The sequence below is a fragment of the Phaseolus vulgaris genome, chromosome 3, assembly GCF_051622355.1.
Source record: "Phaseolus vulgaris cultivar YP4 chromosome 3, ASM5162235v1, whole genome shotgun sequence".
Classification (NCBI taxonomy): domain Eukaryota; kingdom Viridiplantae; phylum Streptophyta; class Magnoliopsida; order Fabales; family Fabaceae; genus Phaseolus; species Phaseolus vulgaris.
Genome location: NC_143500.1, coordinates 40156484 through 40180677, shown reverse-complemented (window position 1 = coordinate 40180677; position 24194 = coordinate 40156484). Strand labels below are relative to the sequence as shown.

The 24194-nt window shown below is 32.8% G+C and overlaps 1 protein-coding gene across 7 annotated transcripts; it reads right to left on the bottom strand.

The window, feature by feature from the left end:
• Positions 1 to 1484: 1484 nt before the first annotated feature.
• Positions 1485 to 17663, bottom strand: LOC137807552 (Transducin family protein / WD-40 repeat family protein). Of its 7 annotated transcripts, XM_090300873.1 has the most exons (21): positions 16504 to 17605; positions 15607 to 15748; positions 15280 to 15467; positions 12582 to 12669; positions 12291 to 12472; positions 11912 to 12048; positions 11148 to 11214; positions 8487 to 8619; positions 8243 to 8357; positions 7437 to 7509; positions 7158 to 7340; positions 6443 to 6606; positions 5725 to 5830; positions 5022 to 5226; positions 4636 to 4922; positions 4381 to 4502; positions 3971 to 4115; positions 3765 to 3857; positions 2782 to 2855; positions 2361 to 2414; positions 1485 to 2283 (listed from the first exon to the last, which is right to left on the bottom strand). In XM_090300873.1, the coding sequence occupies exons 3-21, from the start codon at positions 15283 to 15285 to the stop codon at positions 1980 to 1982; spliced, it is 2538 nt and encodes an 845-aa protein (XP_090156999.1). In that variant the 5' UTR covers positions 15286 to 15467; positions 15607 to 15748; positions 16504 to 17605; the 3' UTR covers positions 1485 to 1979. The 7 variants fall into 7 exon arrangements, 3 of the variants coding, with proteins under 3 accessions (XP_090156999.1, XP_068464338.1, XP_090156998.1); XR_016519836.1 differs by having other exon boundaries at positions 5022 to 5117; positions 15280 to 15748; positions 16504 to 17663; XM_068608237.2 differs by having other exon boundaries at positions 15280 to 15748; positions 16504 to 17663.
• Positions 17664 to 24194: the final 6531 nt, after the last annotated feature.

The window sequence follows — 24194 nt, the reverse complement described above, 5'->3', positions numbered from 1 at the left end:
GTGTAATTTATTCTCCTTAACCTGTTATTGTGTGCCATGTATAATGTGCGACAATGTCACTACCTAAACACATTTCTAGACAATAGCTGTGTCCTCACACAAAAATGGTTCCACCTACCTACCCGATACCCACACGTCTAATTCTAGCAGAAGAACCAAGGTGGGGGTCGTGAGATTAAATATCTCAAGGAGAAGCTCTGTTTTGTTTCTCTCCGGTTAAGGCTCGGCCACCACCACCACGGCTGCCAGAATGTGTGGTGATGATCTGTTGCTGCGTCTTCATTGTAATTATTTTATTTGATTATTTTATTTGATTGCCTGTTTCGTGGGAGGAGTTGAATTGTGGTTTTATTATGCGTTTATTTTCTAACTTTCTTTTACATTACTTCGTCATAATAAATCCTAACACAATGTGAAAGAGTTTTGTAAATAACATTACAGTGGAGATAATTATTTTATAATCAAAACTGATATTATTTTATGTGTAATTTTCTGTTTGAATCGGAAAAAAAAAATCATGCAACCTCACCTTGAGTTTTTGAATCGGTAAACCTATCAAATTAATACTAATTTTTTTAAATTAAACAAACTAAAACTGATGGAAGAGGCCACATACAAGCCCACCAAATGGTAGATTTGGGTCAACCATTATAGTTATGGTCAAAAGGATCCAAGAAGACTGGAATGCTGCTACGGGCAGAGAAACATTCCTATACATGTTCAAATGATGTCATAAGCTCTAGTGTAGAGTAGACTTTAATTTCTTGTCAAAATAATATATGAACTTTATTTGTAATTTTTTTTAGAATTAATTTTGGCACCTAAAACACCAACCTAGGTAAACTTAGAGTTTCTAAAAACCTCTAAATTTACTTAGGCCGGTCTAGAAAACCCATGGAGGGAGTGAGCATACAAACTAGACACATCCCTCCCCATGTGCTCATTTAGGCGTCACTTTTGGGAAGAAATTCATTGAATTTCTCTCCACTTTCTTTTGAATTTTTAGCCCTCTAAACTGTATAAATAAGAGGTTTGGCTAATGTATTTGCAAGATTAATATAATAATGAATTGGTGTCAAATTTGAGCCAATATCACTACTTGTCAAAAATCTCACAATATTAGACTATTGATCTTCAATTCTCACCTTACCAAAAAGATATGGTCTCACTACTCTCATTTCATACTTAGCATGCACCTCCAAGGCCACCACACCTCTACTTAGCATGCACCTCCAAGACCACCACACCTCCTAAGAGGGCCTTCTTCGTAGACTTCCACTGAGCTTCCGCCAAGATCAACAATCCTCCAAGCATGAAGGCACTCTTCCATAAAAAAACTCTCCTTTAGGTTGTAGCAAAGAACTTGCTAATATACTTTTTTGTCGTCAAAAGGCAACGTAACATTGGTTACCGTCAGTAAGCAAATTAATGTGAGAAGCACGTAAACTCATCCAACACCGAAAAAAATCGAGTATAACAATTAATTAACACAATAGAATTAACATACTATTTTCACGTTGCATGCAAATATAGATGCAACCATTTCAGTGTCCTATAAATCAAATACAAATACAATTTGATGATTTGTTGCCTACAAAATGTTATATATAAGAGCTAAAAGGGGTCAATTACCCCATGTAATTGCAAATTTTAAGTAAGAAGCTCAAGTAAATCATTTTAATTGCATTTAATAGCAATGTGTTTCATAAGGGACTCTGGTATCTGCCAACCTCCAAGACTCCTTGTCGCTATATGCCATCCCTCTCTCAATTATACACTTTTTACAACAACACAGGCAATAAAAGCATCCATCCTTTGACACAAAAAAATTGCAGGCTCCAGGTGCTACTGGAATGGGAATCAGCCCAAGACTGCTTTTCATGGCAAGAGTTGATCAATCCAATAGTTCTTCCATGAATATAAATGAGAAAATTGAATTCATTTCATAAAGCACGCAAGTTTGATAGCTCCTCCTACACTTAGTCAGCAAAAGGCTGCGAATCCATGCATAGATGCACCAATTTTCTCTGATATTGTCCAAAATATTCATCAACTGCGATGACATCTTCATTCTTTGGATCTAAAGCACGCAAGTTTAGTAGCTCATCATTGACTGATGAACTTGATTCTTCGTCACGAATACCAAGGTTAGTAGAAACTATTTCTGCATGGGTTTCACGGCATGCAAGGATAAACATTGCAGCTGTGTCAGGCAGCTGAGCCTCACGAAGAGCAGCCAAAGCCTCTTGCAGTGCACCAGCGGCAACATACAAAATTAGAGCCCTGCATTGGGTCATTTGAGATCAAATACAGAAAAGTCCTGGAAGAGATAAAATTTATAAAAAGAAAAGCAGTGGTACCTCCAGATATTATGTTCAGTGTGCAGGATGTGTCCAGCCCATCTTTGCAACACCCTGTAAGAATAACAAAACGTAGGGAAGATCTTCTAGTCATGATGATACTCAATAGAAATGCTATTTTCATATGAATGCGGAGCCAACAATCACTGGAAAGTAAAAGTTGATTTTTTTGTAAAATTAAAAATGGTTCTAGAAAAATTTCCACTTGCCTGTCATCAATAACCTGAAGGAAGAATTCAGATTCTTCCCGAAATTAGACAACAGAATAAGTTAGAGATGTATGATATAAACACTAGTGCGGAATTTATCTAATGATTAATTTTGTCATTTAGTCAGTGGATTTCAGTCGGTCAATATTATGTTTGGTCCCATATTGAAGTTAATGTGGACAAAAAGTCTGTTATCAAGAACAAGTAAGAACCTTGCATAATCTGATCCCTTCAAGTGCTTAGCGGCCAAGGTTGCAGCATCAGTCCAGCACCCAGCATCTTGTAGCTGCATAAGATATGCCATTGCATTTCTCTTAGAAAATCAAGCCCATTATAGAGATAACCTGTCTACTAATTTTAAATTTGCAAAATCTAACTAACTATACATTGAATTTTCCAACAAATCTAAAATTTCTAATTAAGATCTATTTTCAGAAATCTTCCTCGGTTGAACTTGCATAACAAGGATTTATTTTTGTAGTTCATAGATCTACTTTTTGTATTTTTCATAAAATGAAAATCCTTTTTTGACAAAATATTCAGTTTTTTATTTCCTATCATGTGTCTATAGGCACACGATAGAAGACCCCTTAATTAATGTTGTACCAAATTACCAATGCCTAGCAGCTCCTGCCGCTAAGTTGGCATCTGCAGATTTCAGTCGTTAATGTGATCCATTAACTTTCAAAAGCCACCTTTAAGATATCTTAAACAAACATTATATGATTTTCCAGAAATTATTGATATTAGAAGAGAATGTAGTTCAACGAAGTCTGTTACATTCAAATGTTAACAGTTTAACCATTTTTTGTCTTGACTATTTTACACTGAATTCAGACAGATGTGCTACAGAGTAGAACTTATACTACACAGAAAAGGAACTACCTTACAATAAGATGTTTCACTTCCTTGACACTAAAATTCAGCAGCCACTCTTTCCCATAAGCTTTCTTTTTATGTTAGATAAAATGATATATCATGAATCTGGTTATCATCTAAATGGAGAAAACTAAATTTTCATGACAAAATGTGCCCTTGAAAATCACAAAAAAGTAATACCATCAAGCAAGCAGGATCCTGTTTACAAGTTGGTAAACTGAAACCAGCTTAGAGACCTTTTAAACTATGTGCATCCGTTTGATAGTTAATTTAATAAAGCAGGGAAAATAAACAAAAAATATGAGTGCAGCCTGACCTGAGAACACGCTTCTTGATATCTTCCAACTGCACATAGAAGATGCGTACCAGAGAGTGACCTGTCAGCCCTCACCATGTTGGCTGCAACAACCTAAAAATTATATCAGATGTTATAATACACTGAATAGATCGACTATATTCTTGGATACTAATTAGAATTTGTATTTTGATGCCTAAACACAAGCATGCCACAGATATACTCACCTTCACTGCAAGTTCATGAAGAGACCTTGAAACAGCAGAAGAGAGAGCAACAGCACGAAGAGCGTTGACATAGAAGTAAGAGCTCTCTGGAGGTGTAGAAAGCAATAAACTAACTGCAGCTTCTAGGTTTCCAACAGACACAAGCCTGGTAGCGCCAAAAAAATGAGTATTACAGTTAGAGTATAATCCCATAATAGTAAAAAAAAGAAACTTCAGTGGTTTCTGTCACAGCAGTACCTTTTCTGTTTGGAACAAGATATCAATTTGTGGAGTGAAAGACAACAAATACGATATCTTGGATATTATAATTTCAAATAATGCAGTACTAAAATATCTTCTAACATTACGTCACTAAGCCATATGTTGACACTCCCAACAAATCAATAAAAAGAAATGATGAATTTACTCACTCGTGAATACGTTTCTGAATAGCCTCTTCACCTTCTAATTTTTCATGCCAAGAAATTCGCTCACTAGCAGTTTTCCACAGCTCTCCTCGGTCAAAAGCCAATAGCCTTAGTTGACCTTGACTCTGCTAACCAGAAAGCTACAGTCACTTAAAGAATCTGACTGAACTTTAACAACAACTTTCAACAATTGGAATGAGGGACTCTGCAAGAAATGTCACGGAATAGAAACTTAAATGAAACTGTAATACATCGTACCAATTCATCTCTCCCTGTTTCTTCTGTCGGTTTTCCTTTTGATGATAACCGAGATAATAGAGATGTCTCATTATCAAGATCGGAGATAGGTGCCGCTGTGAACTCTTTTGGTGGATGCTTTCTTAATAATTTGTTCATCAAATGTTTAAGTGCACGAGGCAGCTGTAGCCAAAACAGAGCTTCTAAGGATTCACCAAATATAGTAGCTGCGAAAGCAAACCTTGCAGCACAACCTTTATCCACAATACTAGCATAGAACTTTGCTCTCTCATCGTCAAGCATGCAACCTTAAGAAATGGACATATTGGTAGTGTTTTTTAAACACCAAAAGTATAAAAATGGCAAATGGAAGAATTTTCATTATTAAACTCTGCAGAGATATAAACCTTCTTTTCTATATGGTTCCAATACTTTCAAAAGCATCTCTGGCACAACTGAGTCGCCAAGGGGTGGTATGTTGATCATGTATGTACGAAGATCCCCTGTAGGTGAAGGAGTTCCGGGAAGTAAGTGAGGCCTCTTTTCTATGGTTGTACTACAAGTATTAAACCAAGAAGGTTTAACACCCAATTGTAAGATCATGCGCAACGCCTAGCAACATTAATACATATTAAAACGAAGTACAATAAATACATCATAAAGAGCTGATGACCAATGCAATCGTAATTTATACAAAACCAGTAAAATTTGTACAAGTATTGCAAGAACGTGTAAAAGAAAAACCCATTTGTATGAATTATAGAAACATAGACTAAACGTGGACTATGGTTAACTTATTTTCAAGGAAAGGGGAATAGGCAATTTAAATTTGTTTTTTCAGTAAGAAAATTTGTTGATCTTAAATGAAAACAGATATCGTATTGCCATGGCATGAGAAATTCAAAATGATTCACACTCTATGAAATCATTTCCATTTCAGTCTTTAATATTTTCATGTTACTTCTCATATCCATCATTGCACATGAAATCTGGCGTTCACAATGTGCTTCATCTATAGAATGCAGACATTCACTGTGGGAGTTGAGTATAAAACTTTGGTAGTAAAGAAAATATATTTTAGTTCAGCAAATTTAGTTCCGGTATACTTACCAGGGCATGTGGTGAAGGAAGAAGTATGGGACAACATATAGGCATTGACCGGAATCTATCCTTTGTATTTCTGATGTGGAGTGCATAACCAGATCGTTTATCATTTCTGCATGAAAAGAAAGACGTGTAATTCACATGGTCAGTTCATTTTATAACCCCTGAAATTGGAACAGCTATTATTAGCTCTGATCTAGATGATGACAAAAACTTGGTGATTCATTTCATTCACCTTGAAGAGAATACTAAAACTCCAAAAGGTTAGAAATCTAATGAACTAAATGTCCCTTACTGTTGCACTGCACGTGAACGTAAATACTTAAACATTGAACACACAGGATGCATACCAGGCTATATATTTAAAATGGAGGATAAGATTAAATTAATTGAAATAAAATTATCCATCAATGGATGATTGTATGACTTAGATTAACTCCTACCTCTCGTGACCTTACAGGATATGTCCCCCTATATAGACAAAAACATAGATAGATGATTTAAATAAAACAATTAGGTGGCATCACGTCATTTATCTAAGCATAGTTTTGATCTAGACATTTAAACATCAAGATGAATGCTTTCAGAATTGCTAAAAATCAGTCCAAGTCATTAGATTTAGAACACCATTACGACCACTAATCATATTTATATTGATAATAATAATAACAATAATACAAAGAAACTCATATTTTCTGACTAGAGAGTGATTTGTAGAACTTACACATTATTAATTTCAACAAGACGAAAGCTACCATCTGCTCCAGCAATGCACAGCACCAGTGGATCATTCTTATCAGTTCGCAAGGGCAACCAATCAAGTTCCAATACAAGGGTTCCCGGAAATTGGGGTTGCAAAAGTGAATTTGCTAAGGGGTCTGGCGAATCCTGCAAAAAAGCATGTTGGGATTTATGATCAAACAATTACAATATACGTTCTCAGCATTTCAAAAAGGGAAAATTTCTTTCCAACCTTTACTTTTTCTGGTCCAAATAGCTAAAGAAGATTGATGAAAAATGAAAACCCGCAAGCATATTTGTTAATATAATAAGATTTAAATGTTTATTGTCCCTGATAAATTATTAAATTTTGTTTTTGGTTCCTTAATAAAAAATTTACTTTGTTTTTTCTTCAAAAGCATATTAGATACCGGTTTAAATAATGAAATAGAGTGATTTAGATAACATTTTTGGGACCAACAACAAAATTTGTAATTTATCATAAACCAAAAACATATTTAAGCCACATAATAATATTCAGTTTATCACTATTCAATCCCCCCTAAAAACCAATGTTAGATTAGAATTAACCAAAGTTATGAAGATGCTTATAGCATAAGATGTACGAATATATATATGTCAAGTATGACATGATGAAAGATAAATTAAATTGCACAAATGATCCATAAAAACAAAAATCAAGTGAACTCCCATCTTACCAAATCAAATACAGAAAAAGTATTATCATAAAACAGAACAGCAATACGCCCCCGGCTCTGGTCCCCTGGAACAAAAGGTGAAAATTTGATTCGCCGGATTCCTTCTCTGTGAGTGTTAAATGAAGAAGAATGTCCAGTCACCACATCCCACCATCTTATGCTCCCTGTTCTGTCTCCCATGACCTGAAAAACTAAACTGGTTAAAATTATCATTCAATTTAGAGCAAAATTGCATTAGATAGATATACAAATAATGAATTCTGAAGTGATGATTCATACCACATGAGGCAAGCGGTAGGCCATTGCTGTTATCAATCCCTCCGATGATACAAATGAAGAAGGCCATTTTGGTCTGTGGAAAACTTAATCAGAGAACGCAACCATAAAGGAAGTATTGCATATTTATCAATCCCGAAACAGGCAAATCAGCTAGTTCTTTAAACGCTATAGCAGGATAGAAAAACCAGGTTGTCACTATTTTACTATTATAATACAACAATTTATATTACAATACAAACAGTCAAAGAAAAACCCTAAATTAAAGAAATTTATGATAAATGGTCATGTCACAATTTACACTCTCAGTGACCATCAAGCAAAGAACAAAGTAATAAAGTAAAAGAACTGATAAAATATGTTAAAATTAATATAAAAGGAACATAAAGTTTTAAAGCAAGAAAAGCATTAGACTACCCCAATAAAAGTGGGTTTTCAAAACTTTTATACAAGTGGCAACACTATAGTGTGCAAAAAACAACTACTGCCTCCACAATGGCTGCTATTGAAAATCATTTTGCCCTTCGAATCCTGTAGCAGCCTAGGCCCCTTTCACTTTGCTACCCAACTATAGCAGACTAATGACTACTACTCTAAAGTAAATGAAAAAGCACAGCAAATTAATATATTATAACAGAGATAAACTACTAATAAGTAATAGCTGCAGAAAAAAAAAAGACAAAACAAGGCAACTTACCTGTGCTTTGACAATGATTAAATAATGATCAATGCATATTAAACAGCTCTACATCATTTAAAGCAACACCATTGTGGTAATAAACTTTTTTTAGCATAGAACAAGTTCACACCTAAAATCTCGAATTCTTCGACCATGCACTTCAAAAACTCCAAGTGCCCCATTCACCAAAGCAAATGCAAAACTTTCAGACGTGTCATCATGAGATTCCTCTGTACTTGTACCCTCTGCTTAAGGAAATCAACATCACTCATAACTCATAAGCTATTCTAATCTTGCACAAAAAGAAAGGAATCATTAATTCTAGATTAGCAACTATGCTGATAATATCTAGGATCTTCGAGCAAACAACTAACTTGAATCAGAAGAGGAAGTTTTTGAGAGTTTAGATGCTTCATCTGATGCTCCAGATGTTTGATCATTAGAAGGACGTGGAACTGTTGGAAGAGTCCATTCCAGTACAGTAAATGGAAGAGCTAATGATCTAAGCTACATAGGTAGAGCAAGCATTATAAATATCTAGATAGAGAACATGCAGTGTCAACCAAAACAAATAATAACTATTCTACAGATATCATAATTAACCTTCCTAATTAAAAAGGAAAACATCTAAAAATCAGGGCTTTGAAATAAAGGAAAAAAAAAATGAAGTCATCAATCATGAAAACAGGAAATTAGTTTGTGATAACCAAGTTCTGCGTGCAATCATAACAGGAATATTAGGAGAAAAATGTAGATCTGCAAGAAGGTATGGCCACTCATACTAAGAGAAAAAGAGAAAGGAAAACTTTGTATGGATTATACTGAGTTTGTATGAGTGATGAGCTTCGGTTTACCAATTTGTGGAAACTACATATAGACTAGAAAAAAGCTCAACTGACAAATCAGTTATAACAACCTGACCATGATAGTAACTAACTGAAGCACCGAAATCAACATCTCATGACAGTTGAAATAAACTAACAGAATACAACTGCTAAAAGGAGCTATTCACTCACAACTAAATACAAAGCAAATTTAGAGGACGATATTTATCCTTGCCCAACTTTAGAATATACGTAATGTTATCTGGGATAAAAGTACCTCGAACACATTTAGGGTACAATTTGCACATTACTCCAATGATTCGGGTTTCATTATTAATCTGACTTACATTTCTAGCCTCTACTGTTTGCTCTAAATTTGTTTGATAGGAAAATCATTAAATTATGGTCTCAATAAAATCAATCATGTCACTTCTAAATCCAGACCACGGGATTTGGTTGGTCCCTTGAACATTAGGTTTATTTTCTAGCAAATCATACTTGCAGTTTCTCCCTTCATCTCCCAACAAATCTTTCCTTTTAGATAAACCAATTTGGAAATCAATTACTAGGTAAAATATCTAACAATGTTTTACTCCAAATTCAGGTCTCCTAATTATTGTGTTACATGCACTCAAGTTCTTAAAATAACTCCCTTTTTTTTTTGCATTGCTCAGCAGTTTTTCCATTCTATGGAATAATTTGTTTGCTTTATGGCGGTGAATAGGTTTGTACCAAGGATCTTCAGAAGTTCCTTTGAGTTAATTTTAAGAGGCTTTGGAAGTAATTGAAATGCTAAAGGGCGTTGGTAAAGTTCTCAATTTGCAGATTTTTGGTGAATCTGGTTGGAAAGATATGCCAGAATTTTTATTGGCCTATTGTTCCCTACCAAGTTCATTAGAGTGTTACTTAGCTTCTTGGTGGTTGCCTGATGCTAATGGTCTTTCTAGGGAAGGGAGTTTTGTAGATCTTTATTGAGATTGGTGAGATGTTTTGTGACACCATAAACCTGCACCCCCCATTTTCTCATATTTTCTCTCTCTCCCAACTTCTCTTCTCTCTAACTTTCCCTCCATCTATTCCAAAATCTAATTACACCCTGAAATGGCTGAGGAGTTAGGAATAATTTCTACCCGATTAGATATTCAATCAAAGTAAGATTCTATCAACTCTAAAGATCTATTGTTCTTTGTTTTTCCTTATGATTTTGTCATGAGTCCTAGTGAGATCAGTTAAGAAACATGTTCCTCTCAAATTGATTAACCTTATACTGAAATTTGGTGATGTTTAGATAACTCGCTCTAGGTCCCTAAAATTAAAATGACTCCCTTGCTTGAACAAGAAATTCTTTGGAATAAAGAGTCAAAGGTAAGGGAAGCTAACTTTAACTTTCACTAGTACTATACGCTAGAAAATCTAGATAGGAGGGGACATGGTCCTAAGTTTCAATTTCTCTTGCAGGGGTGTTATTTGATGAAATTGTTTAATTTTATGTTGTGTGATAGAAATATTAGATTTTGATAGTTTGGAAATTAACTTATGTTTTTTATGTTGGAAAAGTTCTTGAATGTTGTGAATTTTTAAATGTTATGTGATTGAATGGTATGTATTGCATGTGAATGATGAAAATTGTATGAAAATTGATGTATTGTTTGATGGTACATTAAGTATAAAAAATATTAGTTTAACAGAGATCTTCTAGCTTTACCGATGATCTAAGTCACATAGACTAAGATATCAGGTGGGGGGAAATTGATGAGGGAGTTCATACACATCAGGTCTTGCTAGACACTTGGTATTGGATGTTTTGAAGTTACCCTGATCCTTGATGTATGAATTAGATGTTAGTCTCAAGTAGCGGCATACTTAATGAGTCTTTCGGAAGACAATGGATTCATGTGTAGTCAATATGATTGAAATGAAATCGAAGTACTGGATTGAAAGGAAATCAAGGTACTATGATTTCAAATGGATCCATGTGTAGTCAATATGATGTTAGTCTCAGGTAGAGACATACTTAATGAGTCTATTCCTTCCTAATAGTTTTTTCCTTTATATATCAAGGGGGGAAAAAAGCATTTCCATAAAAGGTAGGAAAAAAGGTGCCATAGAACAGTCAAGGAAAACTTAGAAACGAAGGGAAAAATGGAAGTGGCAAAAGCAGGTTAGAGGAGAGGTAAAGAGTAGGGATTTCAAGTACATAAATCAACTTACCATGATGGGATTTTTAGTCATTGCCCAAACTTCCACAGGCGCATCCCGAAACAAAATTAGAAGATACCTGAAATATTGTGGATATCCAACTATTTAAAGCCATGATGCAATCACAAATCTACACGTTAATATAAGGTGGAAAAAGATAACAAATCCAGGATGGAAAGGAAATATAAACATTTAGTACAACAGTTAGACAAAAGTGAACTAATACTGCTGCCATCGACTCCCCCTTCAAAAAGAGGGAGGGTGGGGGGAACTTGTTTCTTTTGCTATCAAATAGAAGTTTTAGAATATTTGATGGATAGAAAATCTTCACAGACCGGTTACTAGCAATCAAAATGGTGGATGTGAAAAACAAAAAAGGGCATAAATGAAGCAAACCTTTTAAAATAAATTAAACATCCAAACTGTTCACTAACAGCAACAAAAAATAAGTTGAGTCAGTTCCAACAGCCCCCTAAACAGCAAGGATTACAAGTTACAACATTCTGTACGACACCATTTTGCACAATCAGCCAGGGACATGTAACATTTACCAAGATCTCAAAGGTGAGATAGACAAAGCATATATGCCTGAACAAAGTATGATCCCATAAAACTCTAGCGTTTTAAGTTACTTAATTCCATATTCCTAGTACAAAGTTTTCGATATTACTATTACAAGATATAAAATAGAAGTAGAAAAGCATGCAACCAGAAAATGATTCAGAAACTAAACCACAAAGTAAATGATAGTAACAAAATTTAGATTTGAGATTCACCTTCCAGATGAAGATGTTCTCAAAGCTCTTATATGTGTGCGTTCTGGCTTTTGCATAACTCGGAACATTTTGTTAAGGCCACTTCGAAGGCAGGTAACAACTACCTTGTTAATATATCCTCCAGATTTTTCATTAGCCTGAATCCAAAAGAATGTGCATAACAAAAGACCAACAACCAAAAAAATCTTTAGAAAAGTATGAAATTCTAAATTGAAGGAGGTATTAAGTAGTAAGATCAAATCATTAAGCTTATCTCACAGGGAGATAAGATGAAAAAATAATTACAAAATAGAAACAAAGAACTGTAATAGAAAGAATGAAACAACGCAGGAATTAACATAAAGAAAAATCTGTTCGGACATAAGTACTTAATTTATACCTGAGTATAAGAAAATGAAACCAGCCTGGAATTTCCCAGCCATCGTAGTCCCCTAACAGTACCATTATGAACTGATAAACTTGAAGCAACAGCATTGGCTGAAACATCAACAACATCTATTGTCCCACTCTGGGTTCCCAAAGCAACCAGGGGAACAGTTGCTGCTGGATAATTTCCTCCACCTTCACATAACGTTATTTCATTAATCAACACAGGAAACATGTATGAATAATAACCACTATATTTAAAGTTTCAAACAAATTTACAAAATTGGTGGGAAGATAAACTAACGGGCCAGGGTAGCAGTAAGAGAAGGGGTAGGGACTGCCAGCATAGTCACTGTTGAGGAAAGAAGCTGAAGCTGTCCAACTAAGCTCATCTGCATTAGAAAATAAGAAGGAACAAATGAAGCCTCGCAGAATTATTCAACTTAAAATTTGAAACTAAAACAGGAAATCCAAATAGGTGTTATTTTGCACTTAGATGCTGTTTATTAGCAAATAAAAGTTAGGATTTAGATTATCACATGAAACATAAGTTATAAGTCAAATAATAAGAACTCCAACCATAGGTTTGGAAGATTTGACCCCCACAATCGTCCTCTCACAAAAAGATTCCATTGGTGGAATGCTTACTTCCATGCAGGACAAATGATGGCAGGAACTTAATTACATTTTGACCAATATTATACTTTAGCATCTTTCTATAGCTTCTTTATTTTCTTGGAAGACAGAGTACATTGGGAAGAATGGTTATGCACAAAGATCAATATCTATAGTGTGTCCCACTCACTGGAGAAATTGATCTTCAATTAGGTGCAAAATTGAAGGTACTGTACCATTGCTCACTGATTTCATTATAAAACTGTAATTGCGTATCATGTTTAATGGTAGCCAAACTTGATCCAGAACAGTTACAATAGGTTGAAAATCTGGAGATAAAAAATACAAGGATATCCTAGGAATGGCATTCATAACTGAATATATAAGCTATTGTTCATTTTATATTACACATAACAAGCTCTCTCATAGGTAAAATAAACTTGATTAACCTTGCCGTAGGATCTGCCAATTAGGAACAGGATGAACTGCCTTAGGCCAATTAAATTTAGTTGCACACTGACAATTAGCAAGCCCAGCCCCAAACAGTCCTTCACAAACTGCGCCACTATCCTACTTTTTAAAAGTAGTTACTGCACAGCCACATAATAATTATATAAAAGGAAAACATCTATATAAAATATAACTTTTTTCCTGCCATATTCTTGCATTATTGGTTCTCACATGTATCAATATTTGATAATTAATACATACATAATTTAATACAGCTCATAACAAAAGTCTTCTACACTGAAACTCTTTTTCTTTTTCATTTTTTGCATGCATATGATATGTAAATAAAAAATATATTAGGGTATTGTGCAGCTATTATAGCCCATTGTGACACCTAATTTTACTATATTATAACATAGTGTAGGTAACTTAAATTACCTAAAATAACCCCAACATTTTTCAGAAGGAGTGTTAAAGTCAAGAATCGGTGTATAATTGCCTTAGATTAGTTATCCAATTGAAAAGAAAACCCAATGTTGAGCTTTTAGGTTAATCCTGAAATCTTCCAGACCATATATAGTAGGCCGTAGGAATATTTGAAGAACTAGAATTTCTTTCTTGATTTGTTCCCCAGATTCATCAACGTCAATGCTTGACTGATTGATCTGCTTGATCCAATGTAAAATGATATTTAAGTAGAATAGAATCAACTGTTCAAACCTAAGGAAATCACAACAATGCATTACCATATTTTATGTTCAAAAGACCACGGGTCATAAAAGTTACTTCTTGACCTACTCCAGAAGTAAAGCTGATTTAAGGCAAAAATAAGAATTGCTTCTTCCTCCACAAAGTTAGATAGACTACTTCCAAGCATATTGTCAGGGAAACTATGGTAGACTGGTGGAGATATCTAATCTCACATATTATCCCCCATCGATTAATAAGTTTCCATATAAAAAATACACCATCTAAAACCTCCAGCCACCCCCACACCATTTTAGTAGCAGATCCAACATCATCAAAGGGGTTTTCAATATATCCATCTATGGTTTTATTTTTCATGGGTTTGAATCCAGAAACAGCTCCTGCACATGCAATGATGAGGCTGCATATTATATTCAGTTACCCTCCTCCATAATTTCACATTCCAAGGAGCCTTCAGCATCAGGTATGCTAGCTTTTCTTTTTTCTATTTTAATTTCATTTTACATACCACCATTAAAATGCCCAAGAATTTTGTGCACCTTCTCGAATTTACATATGGATTCCCGTTCACGTATTCCCATTGCTTCAAACCATGTATTTCATGTAAGAAATTTTTCATCGTACACCATCACTCCTCTAATTCAGCTCTATAACATCAACTAGATATTGTTCTTGCAGATGACCTATAGTACACAAACTCCAACCAAGACACGAGGAAAATTAGACAGTGAAAAGGAAAGGTGTATAGCAAGTAGAATAAAATAAGTTATCCTCCTCAGAAAGACTTCTCATCAATGTAAGCAGGGTCTCCTACACCTCTCCGCACATCAGATATGAAGGTTCCCTTGAAGAAGTCATTGTCTCGGCAACAAAGCAAAGCCATAAAAACTTTTCTATCCCATAAAAGTGTAAAGCTAATGAGGAATGTAAAATACATACATTTTACCTTGTCTAAACACAATTGTTCCACCACAATCTTTCAAAGTTGCAGTGGGTGTATCAATATATTATAATGTAAAATAACCTAATAAACTTACCTACAAATTATCATCACAAAAATTCATAAGAATATATCAAGAATCAATATAAATTTTGGCTGATCCCCTTTTTGTCCAGAATCCAAAGTACTTTTGTTGTATTATAATTAACATTTTAAAACTTCAATACTTCATTTCATGTTATGAACGACCAATCACCAAAGGAAAGCAAGTTTGTAAGTAAGGACTTGCCTTCATTGAAATTTCCTCCTGATCGAAGATTGAGCTCTGCAAACGGCTTCTATTATTGTTGCCTACATTTAGGTCCCGTCCACCAGAAGAAGATGCTAAGGTGTTAGAGTTGGCCCGAGGGAACAATACTTTATGGTCATCATTGACCAAATCTAACTTCTTATCATCCTTTTGGGTGTCTGCGAGCCCTTCAGCAGCCAAGAGCCAGTTCCAAATTTTTCCATCATCAGAAATGGAGATCAAGTGTATCTTAGAAACAATATTAGACTCATAACAAAAATCAAAAGGATTATCAAAATCCTCACGAAGGTAAGGAGAACTAGGTACATCAGAATAATCCTTGCCAATGTTCTGAAATGTCGAATCTGATTGGCACAAAAGGACAGAGAGTATTGAAGGAGAAGGGACAGAGGTACCGACTGATGGCATCAACTCCTCCAATGAGTACATAGAATGTGCCTGTTCCCCACTGTGAACACAAGCAGATAAGTGTATGTCTTAGTGTTAGAAAAAAAAAAGGTTACACAACTTTGATAAAGTTAAAAAAGAAAACCTGTTTTACAGCTTAGCTTAGAAACTTAAAAATAGCTCAAGAGAAGGAAAAAAAAATCATAAACAAAAAATATCATAAATTTTTCCAAACCCTAATGATGATTATAATTTGTAGGAGCACGAACTCTTATAACAAAGCAAACTCAATATGGTTACTGAAGCAGTTCAAAAAAGGAAATGCACATTTAAATCAAAGTTGATTAATAGACTTATTCCAGTCTGAAAACTGAGAGCAAATTACAAGTAGAAAAACAATAGGCCTATAACTCCAATAAAGGAAGTTATCATCAAAATCTCATGATTATCCTTGATCATTTGACCACCTCACTTAAAAGTGATTCAGTTCTCAGGGGCAGGGAGGAACAGCTTCAAATAAGGAGGATATCATTACAAATGGCAGCATCTCCATACAGTTATCTCAAACACATGGATTCTTCACTTACAATAACCAAAGTTATCAAAATTTGCGAAACAAGATATGCAATTTTTTTTCAAACGAATAGCCAGTATATACGTATTGCCAAAGCACATTTCTGTTACTCCCTTGCAACCACCAACACACATCAACTACACTACGCAGTGTACTTGCCGACGCGTGCGTGCAGTTACATATATACTCATCTGAGTTCAGAGGAAAGGTAAATTAACTAATTGAAGACGAAAAATGCTTACGTTTTCCTCCTCCACGTGCTGAGCTTGCCATCACGATGAGCACAATAGATCCAATCGTTACTCGGATCAGGCAACACGTCCAGAAACTTGCCGCAACCCCGCGGCAACGCGGTGGAAAAAACCACCGTCTCATACTGCAAGTCAAAGACAACTAACTCCCTCGGAAACGTGACGAACAGAATGTGCCTCCACTGCTGGGAGAACGCCAACCTCGCGACGTAGCTAGGAAACGCCGCCGCCGCAGGCGAAACGACAGCAGAGGTGGACGATCCGGCAGTAGCGTCTCTCTCGAACTTAGCCAATTCACTTGAGTCGGTCGGAATCTGAAGCTCCTTGATGACGACGGCGTCGTCGGTGTCTCCGAGAAGGACGACAGACAGCAGAAAGCCGCGGAGTCCGACGGCGCAGATGTGGCGCGAATCGAAAGGATCGCGACGAACGCAGGATAAGTACTCGGGAGAGGCGTCGTATTTCCAAAAGCAGCGTCCGGTGGAGGCATTGTAGAGGGAGAGAGTAGACGGTCCGTTAATAGCAGCGAGGAGGTACGAATCGGGGCGGGCCTGGGCCCAACAGAGGTCTTGGACTCCTTTTTTAGAGTCGGTGTCGAACCAGAGGATGGCGGACTTGAGGCGGAAATCGAGGAGCGCAATGCGGCCCTGCCGGTCAGCGGCGGCGAGGAGGAGGTGGTTGGAGGAGGGCTCGGAGGAGAGGAGGTGGCGGCTGAGGGGGAGGGGGGACCAGCGGAGGGCGGTGACGAAGGGGGCGGCGGAGGAAGGCGGGGGAGGGATGGGGAAGGAGGAGAGTAACTGCATGGAACGGGTATCGACGATGGAGATGGAGCTGCCGGAGGGGAATGCCATGAGGCCGTGGGGGCTCAGATCTGCGGATCCAAAGTTGTTGCGGCTGGGTGGGCCTGGGAGCATTGATTCCCATGACTCTTGCGGCTGAGCAGTTACTGTTGGTGGTGCTCTCGGACTCGCCAGCATAATTCACTTCACTCCACTCCGATTTCGATCAACACCGTGCCAACACCCACTCCACTATTTCAACGCGGAAACTTCTTCTGTTGCCTTCTCTGTTTCCCTTTGATCAATTCCTTCTCATTTCCGTTGCTTTCTGTTGAAATGAAATTTAAACCTTCAGACTCTACCTATGACATTAAGTTCTTCTTTCTATTTTTTTAATAGATAAAACATCAAATATAATTGACTAATTATAATAATAATTTTTAAAATACATTTAAAGTGTCTTAACGTAATTATAAAATTAAATATTTTAATAGTTTTTTATTATTATTATAGTCATAATATTTTTTATGCAGATATCTCTATTGGAAAGTATTTGCAAAATAATTGATTTCGTTTGAATATAACAATATCATTATCTTTTACGTAAGGAAAAATTATGTATAAACATGAAAAAGAAACAATCGTTGAAAAGTAAATGTAAGTTATAAAATATTATGGTAGCATGAATCGTTTAAGTGTCTCTACTTTAATATATTTTTGCTAAGTCAAAGCATGAATCGTGATTTTAATTTGTTTTGATAAACAAAAATTATGTTATAAGAGGAGGTAGATGATAAATTGGTTTCACTAGATAATAAGGTTTTTCAATAAATAAAAAATAGTGTAATTTTGTCTCTAATTTACCGATTTGGATAAAAATTTAAAATTAGGATTTAAGTAATTCGTTAATATATTAATGATCTCATTCTGAAAAAAATTGTTACGAAATTTTATCATTTATATTTCTTAATTATAGTAATGTTATTTTTAGAAATAATATTTGGATAGTTAATTACTTTTAAGATGTATTCAATTATTTTTTAGATAAATAAATAAATATTAATAAATTACATCAATAATTTTAATTAACAGCATAAATAATTTTAATCTGTGTATCAATATTGTTTTATACCTTTTTTCTAATCACTGTATGTTTTAAGATATTTATCATTATTTTAAAAAAGAAAAGATAATTTAAAATAATTATTACAATTATTATAATTTATTTCAATTTGGATTTATTTTTTAAAGTTATATGAAAAAAATTAGTATAATAAAATAATCAACCTAAGTCAAAATTAAAAAAAAAATCAAAAATTGTCATTTAAAAAAGATTAACTAAATTTTAAAATTAATTAAATGCTAACAAATTAAAAATAATATTACCATAGTTAAAATATAAATAAAAAATATTTCATTAATAATATAAATAATTTTATTGTATATATTTATAAATAATTAAAATATATAAAAAGTAAAGAAAAAGAGAGTTCATTATTGAAATGACGATTTCTTAAAATAAATAAACTCATTATAATGTAAAGATACAAAATTATCCATGATTGAAGTTGTGAATTTAATGACAACTTGTTCAAATTTATAATTTATTTAAATTTTACTCAAATTGACAGAGTAATCATAAAATTGCAATATTTGGTTGCAAAAACGAAGATAATAATTTGCTAAGTTTAAGGCAAATGTTTGATTTGACGAATCAAGCTTGGTCCAATATATTCCATTCTATTTTCTCTAACGAATTAAATGTTTTCTTTTCTTAGGAAGGTGAAGAATTGAAATGTTCGCAAAGACTTGCTACGATTAAAAACTATTTATTGCATTAGGAAAGGACAGGCACTGTGAATGACATAAGTGAAAGATATCCAAAATTGCTTCATTTTACTTGACCCTTTTTTTAGGAGTCCAATATATTTATCAGATCCTGTATTTTCAAAATACAGTAATTTTAATATATTGTTTCGTGGTATTAAAAATAATTAACTTCTTCTTCTTTTTTTGGTTTTTGATTTCTTGGATTTTTCGTTGGTGAATTGGATTTTTATTACTGATCAGTGAGTTTAAATTCTTTGTTACGTGAGTGTGTGTTTGTTTTCCGCTATTGAACTTGAGGTAATTCTGAATTTTTAGATTAAGTAGATGTGTATATCGGCAAGTGATTGAATAAAGTCAGAATCAATTTATTTGATTATTAAATAAAAAAATACTTTAATTATCTATTATTACATATATTTTAAATATATTTATTAAACTTATGCAATATTATTTTATTTTATTATTTATTTATATTATTTTAATTTTTAATAGGTTGAACTTTTCGGCCTTTAGATCTAGTCATTAGATAATATATTAAAAAATATAATACATTTAAAAATATGAAAATGAATATTCAGCGAACAGACAGCAGCATAGAAACTCAGAAAAAGTCTCAATGTTGGTCGAAGGTCCCAGACACATGGTTACACGATTTTGTGGAGTACGAAAGAAATAAAGGACCATTCACGCTTTCTTTGTAATGTTCGTATATATTAGATATCTCTAAGACAAGCGTTGGACTAGAGTTTTGTTGTTTTATTAGTCTACACGTTCTTACCAAATCAAATTGGGAAAATTTATTCTTAGGTTGGGATAACCACGAAGAAGCTTCTAAAAAAAACAATTGAAACAAATTATTGATGAAGACACTAAATATGAAAATACATTCTACTTTTATTTCTTTTGTTTTTTTAAAAGCAAAGTTTACATTTAACTTTAAAATATATTTTAGTCTCTTATAAAAAATTTGTTGTAACTAATTAAGTTTATTTATTTTCTGGTGGTGGCAATTGTTCTAAATAAATTTGCAGTAATATTTTTTGGCGATATATATGTGTGAGTGTCCAGCAGTATAATAGAGGGTTTCCATTCATTCTCTTCTTCTCCATTTAAGATTTCAAAATATTTTTCTGCTAAGAAAAAATTAGGTGTGGCAAGGCAAGATGGGCCTTTTAGTTCATGTGTCAAGTTTAGCCCACCTTGTCTAGTCTGCAAAACTGGAAAATCTCAGGAACCAACTTTTTTTAATTACAAATTAAAAATAAAAGATAGATTAATTTTTTTATTATTATTATATTATTTGAAAATGTAAATATATAAAAATATTGTAACTTAAATCATTAACACTTATAAATTAAGTTTTAATTATTAACTATAATAAAATAGTTTAACAAGTAAAATAATAATTATTTTAATTGATCTTATTAGAGATATTAATTAATCAATTAAAAAATTATAAAACATGTGTAAACATTTGAAAATATAAAATTTGAAAAAAAAATTGGCTGGCCAAAAATTTTCAACCTTCTTTGTTGGGGCGAGCTAATGGTAGATCAAGCTGACATGTTTTACCACTCTGAGAAAATTGAGTTTATTAACTCAAACTCCAACAAAATGGTATCAACAGTAATGGTACAAAAGGACTTGTAGGTGCTACTATAGGTGTAACCTTGCTAATTTTGAATGGCAAGAACTACTATCAATGAATAATAAGGATGGAAGTCATTCTTGGCTACCAAGAAATTCTTAAGATTGTGAAAGAAGAAATTTTAGTAGGAGAGAAAAATGTTTCAACAACAACGAATAAAGATTACAAAGGAATGCATTTTCTCCATTAATGTGTACATTTGAGAATCTTTGAGAAATTTTCAAAAGAAAAAACATCAAATGAAGCTTGGGAGATAATGAAGAAGGCTTACGAAAAAACAGAGAAAACTAAGAAAAAAGGTAATATAAACCGATAATACACTACAACAAGAAAATCATTAAATATAAACTAATTTAAAAAAATAAAATAATTAATTATAATTTGATTAAATTAAAGACTATTTTATAAACTATAAAAATTATTGGTATCTAAAGTAGTTTTTATTATTAATAACAATTTATAAAATAGTTTTTAAATTGGTATCTAATCATTAGCTACCAAGGTTTTAGCCACTAATATTTTAGATTTTAAATTAGTCTCTAAAAGACTAATTTATAATATAAAGTAATAAGTAGTTGAAACTTTGGTAGCTAATTTAGATACCAATTTATAAATATTTAATAAATTTTTACTAATAATATAAACCACTTTAGATACCAATAATAAGATAGTGTCTAATTTAGTCAATATAGTGACTAATTAATTTTGGTCTCTAAATTTGTTATTGTTTAGTGATTTTCTTGTATTGATAATGGTTGAACAAGAATTTATTGTTGAGTATTTCAATAGGATGCAGTTGTTCGTGAATGAAATGAAAGCTTGTGCAGAAACAATTTCTATTGATAAAATTGTTGAAAAAAACCTTAGAACCTTGTCTCCTTGATTTGATCACTTTGATGTTACAATTGAGGAAACTAAGGATTTTGATAGCCTGAAGGCAGAGGAACTTCATAACTCTCTTAAAGCACATGAACAAAGACGTATTGAGAGAGTTGGTACAAGAGAAATAGAATAAGCACTATAGGATAAAGTCACCAAGAAGAATTGAAGAAAGAAATGGAAAAATAACAAAGGCAACGACAAAGGGAATTGGTTGGTGTAATCGGTTTGTAATAATTCATTTAATTAGTGAAACCTCTTAAACAATATGCTAAATGGAGAATTGGACGTAGTCCATGTGTTTGGGTGAACTAATATAAAAATTTATTATGTTATTTATTTTGCTTGTTTGTTAGACAATCTACTTTAGTATGTTGCAAAAAGAGCTAAACTTTGCAACCCACTAAACAAAAAAGAAATGAAATTAGTAAATATATGGTGGTGGATCAATTTGGATCACGGGGTTGAAATCAACATAGAAATCAAGTGGTTGTGAAACAAACTAACCCAATGATTTTTTAGGACCAACTTAAGAATTTGATTAAGGAAGATAAAATTGATAACCAACAAATATGAGATTTCAAGAATCTAAAGATAAATAAGGTAAGAAGATTCACTGAATTTGATATGATAGATGACAATGGGTAAGAAACAGTTTTTGAAACTACGACACAAGTTGACATGATCTTTAGCTACCAACTAGAGGGTATTGTGTGCAATTATATACAATTAATTTAATAATGATAGAATCCACAATGATTAGTGAATTCATACATACTTAACCTAAAGAGAAAGTCTCCTATAATATTGTATGTATATGGAAATATGTAAATACCAAAATAAATAAAGAAATCTTTTTTTTTTTTACTATCTTCTTATATAATATATATTGTATTGACAGCCAAATAGCTAATAGGATGGTATCTGCTAACCCATTACACATTTTCGTTAGTGTTAGTAGCTATGCGATGAGATGACGAATTGGTCAAAAGTACGTAAAATTTGTTGACAAAATTATTAGAAATGGTTCAAAATTCTTTTATTATAATGGGTAGAAATTCTTTTTATTACAAAAGTAGTTAAGTAGTGACCTAGAAATATGAGTTTGTTAAGTCGTCTTTTATAGAAAACAGAAAAATTGTGATAGAGTATTGACTCCAGTTGTGTTGATTTTTTTCTTTAAGTTTAAAAAATGGAATCATTAATTGAATTATTAAATTTTTTGACAAATTTAATAAAGTTTTACAGATAATTTTTCAAATAATTATAACTTTTTATAGAAAACTTGAGTTAAGATACATTAAAAATCAAACTTGCTCGAAATAAAGCAAGGAATAGGTGACTGAGTATTGGAGATATCAAAATTTTAAAAAATAATTATTTATTAATAGTTTTTTTATAGTATTTTTTAGACATTTTTTTATTATATATTTTATGTTTTTAGTTTACGTTATTGGTTTAGAGTTTAAATTTACATTTTATGTTTTATAGTTTTGAATTTAAAACTTTTACCTTTAAGTTGAAGATTAGGATTTAAGTATGACATTTTCAGTTAGAGATTTATATTTTACGGTATAGGATTTAGAGTTTCAACACCATTTTAAATTTTTCATAATTTTTTCAATTAAAAAACAACTAAGATTTTCTTAAATGAATAAACCAATTTTTTTTATAAAATCTATCAAATTTTTGACAATAACAATTTAATCAATTATTCTATTTTTTTAACTTTTTTAAAAAATCAAATACAATTAAAATCGTACTTTTCATGCATGATTTCAACTTTATTGAGGTTTTACAAAACTGGGACGACTTTTTCACACAAAAAGTTGACACATAAATTCCACACATGGAAAATAACTTCAATAGAACAGACTCTACTTTTGCCTCACAACTTATTTTTTAATAAAAAACAATTATGCGCATTGTGATAATTTTGAAGAAAAGTTACGCTATTCTAATGCTTTTACTTTCGAATTGAGAACAAGTGAAGATTTGAAGTATCAGTTTTAGACAATATAAATAAAAAAATAATAAAGGCAATAAAACTTGTTGCTTTTTACAAAAGAGTTGTTTTCAATTCTCAAGTATTACATTTATGTGTTTTTTTTTTTTTTTGCAAAAGTTTTTGTTAAACTCTAAACCTATCTTTGTTCAATAACTTTAGTTTCCAACATATACAATTCTTCTAATAATTGCTGAATACAAACTATGCCCTTTGCCAATGTAAATTGAGGTGATCTTAAAACCATCAAATAAAATAGAATTGATAAAGTATTATGTAAGTCTTAGGGTACGTTTTGGATCCAGCGAGAAATTTATAAAACAAACAACACCAACACTAAAAACAATAAATTCATAGAAAAAAGTGTAAGGCATGTCATGTTTTATATCATTGTAAAGACATGAAAAATCTTTAGGGCTACAAGAAAGACTCTCGATAGGCGAAGAATTCCAAAATAACTGAAGTACACTATAATAAAATTATTAAATAATAAATAGTAATTAAAATTTAAAAAATAATAATTAATTATTATATTAATTAG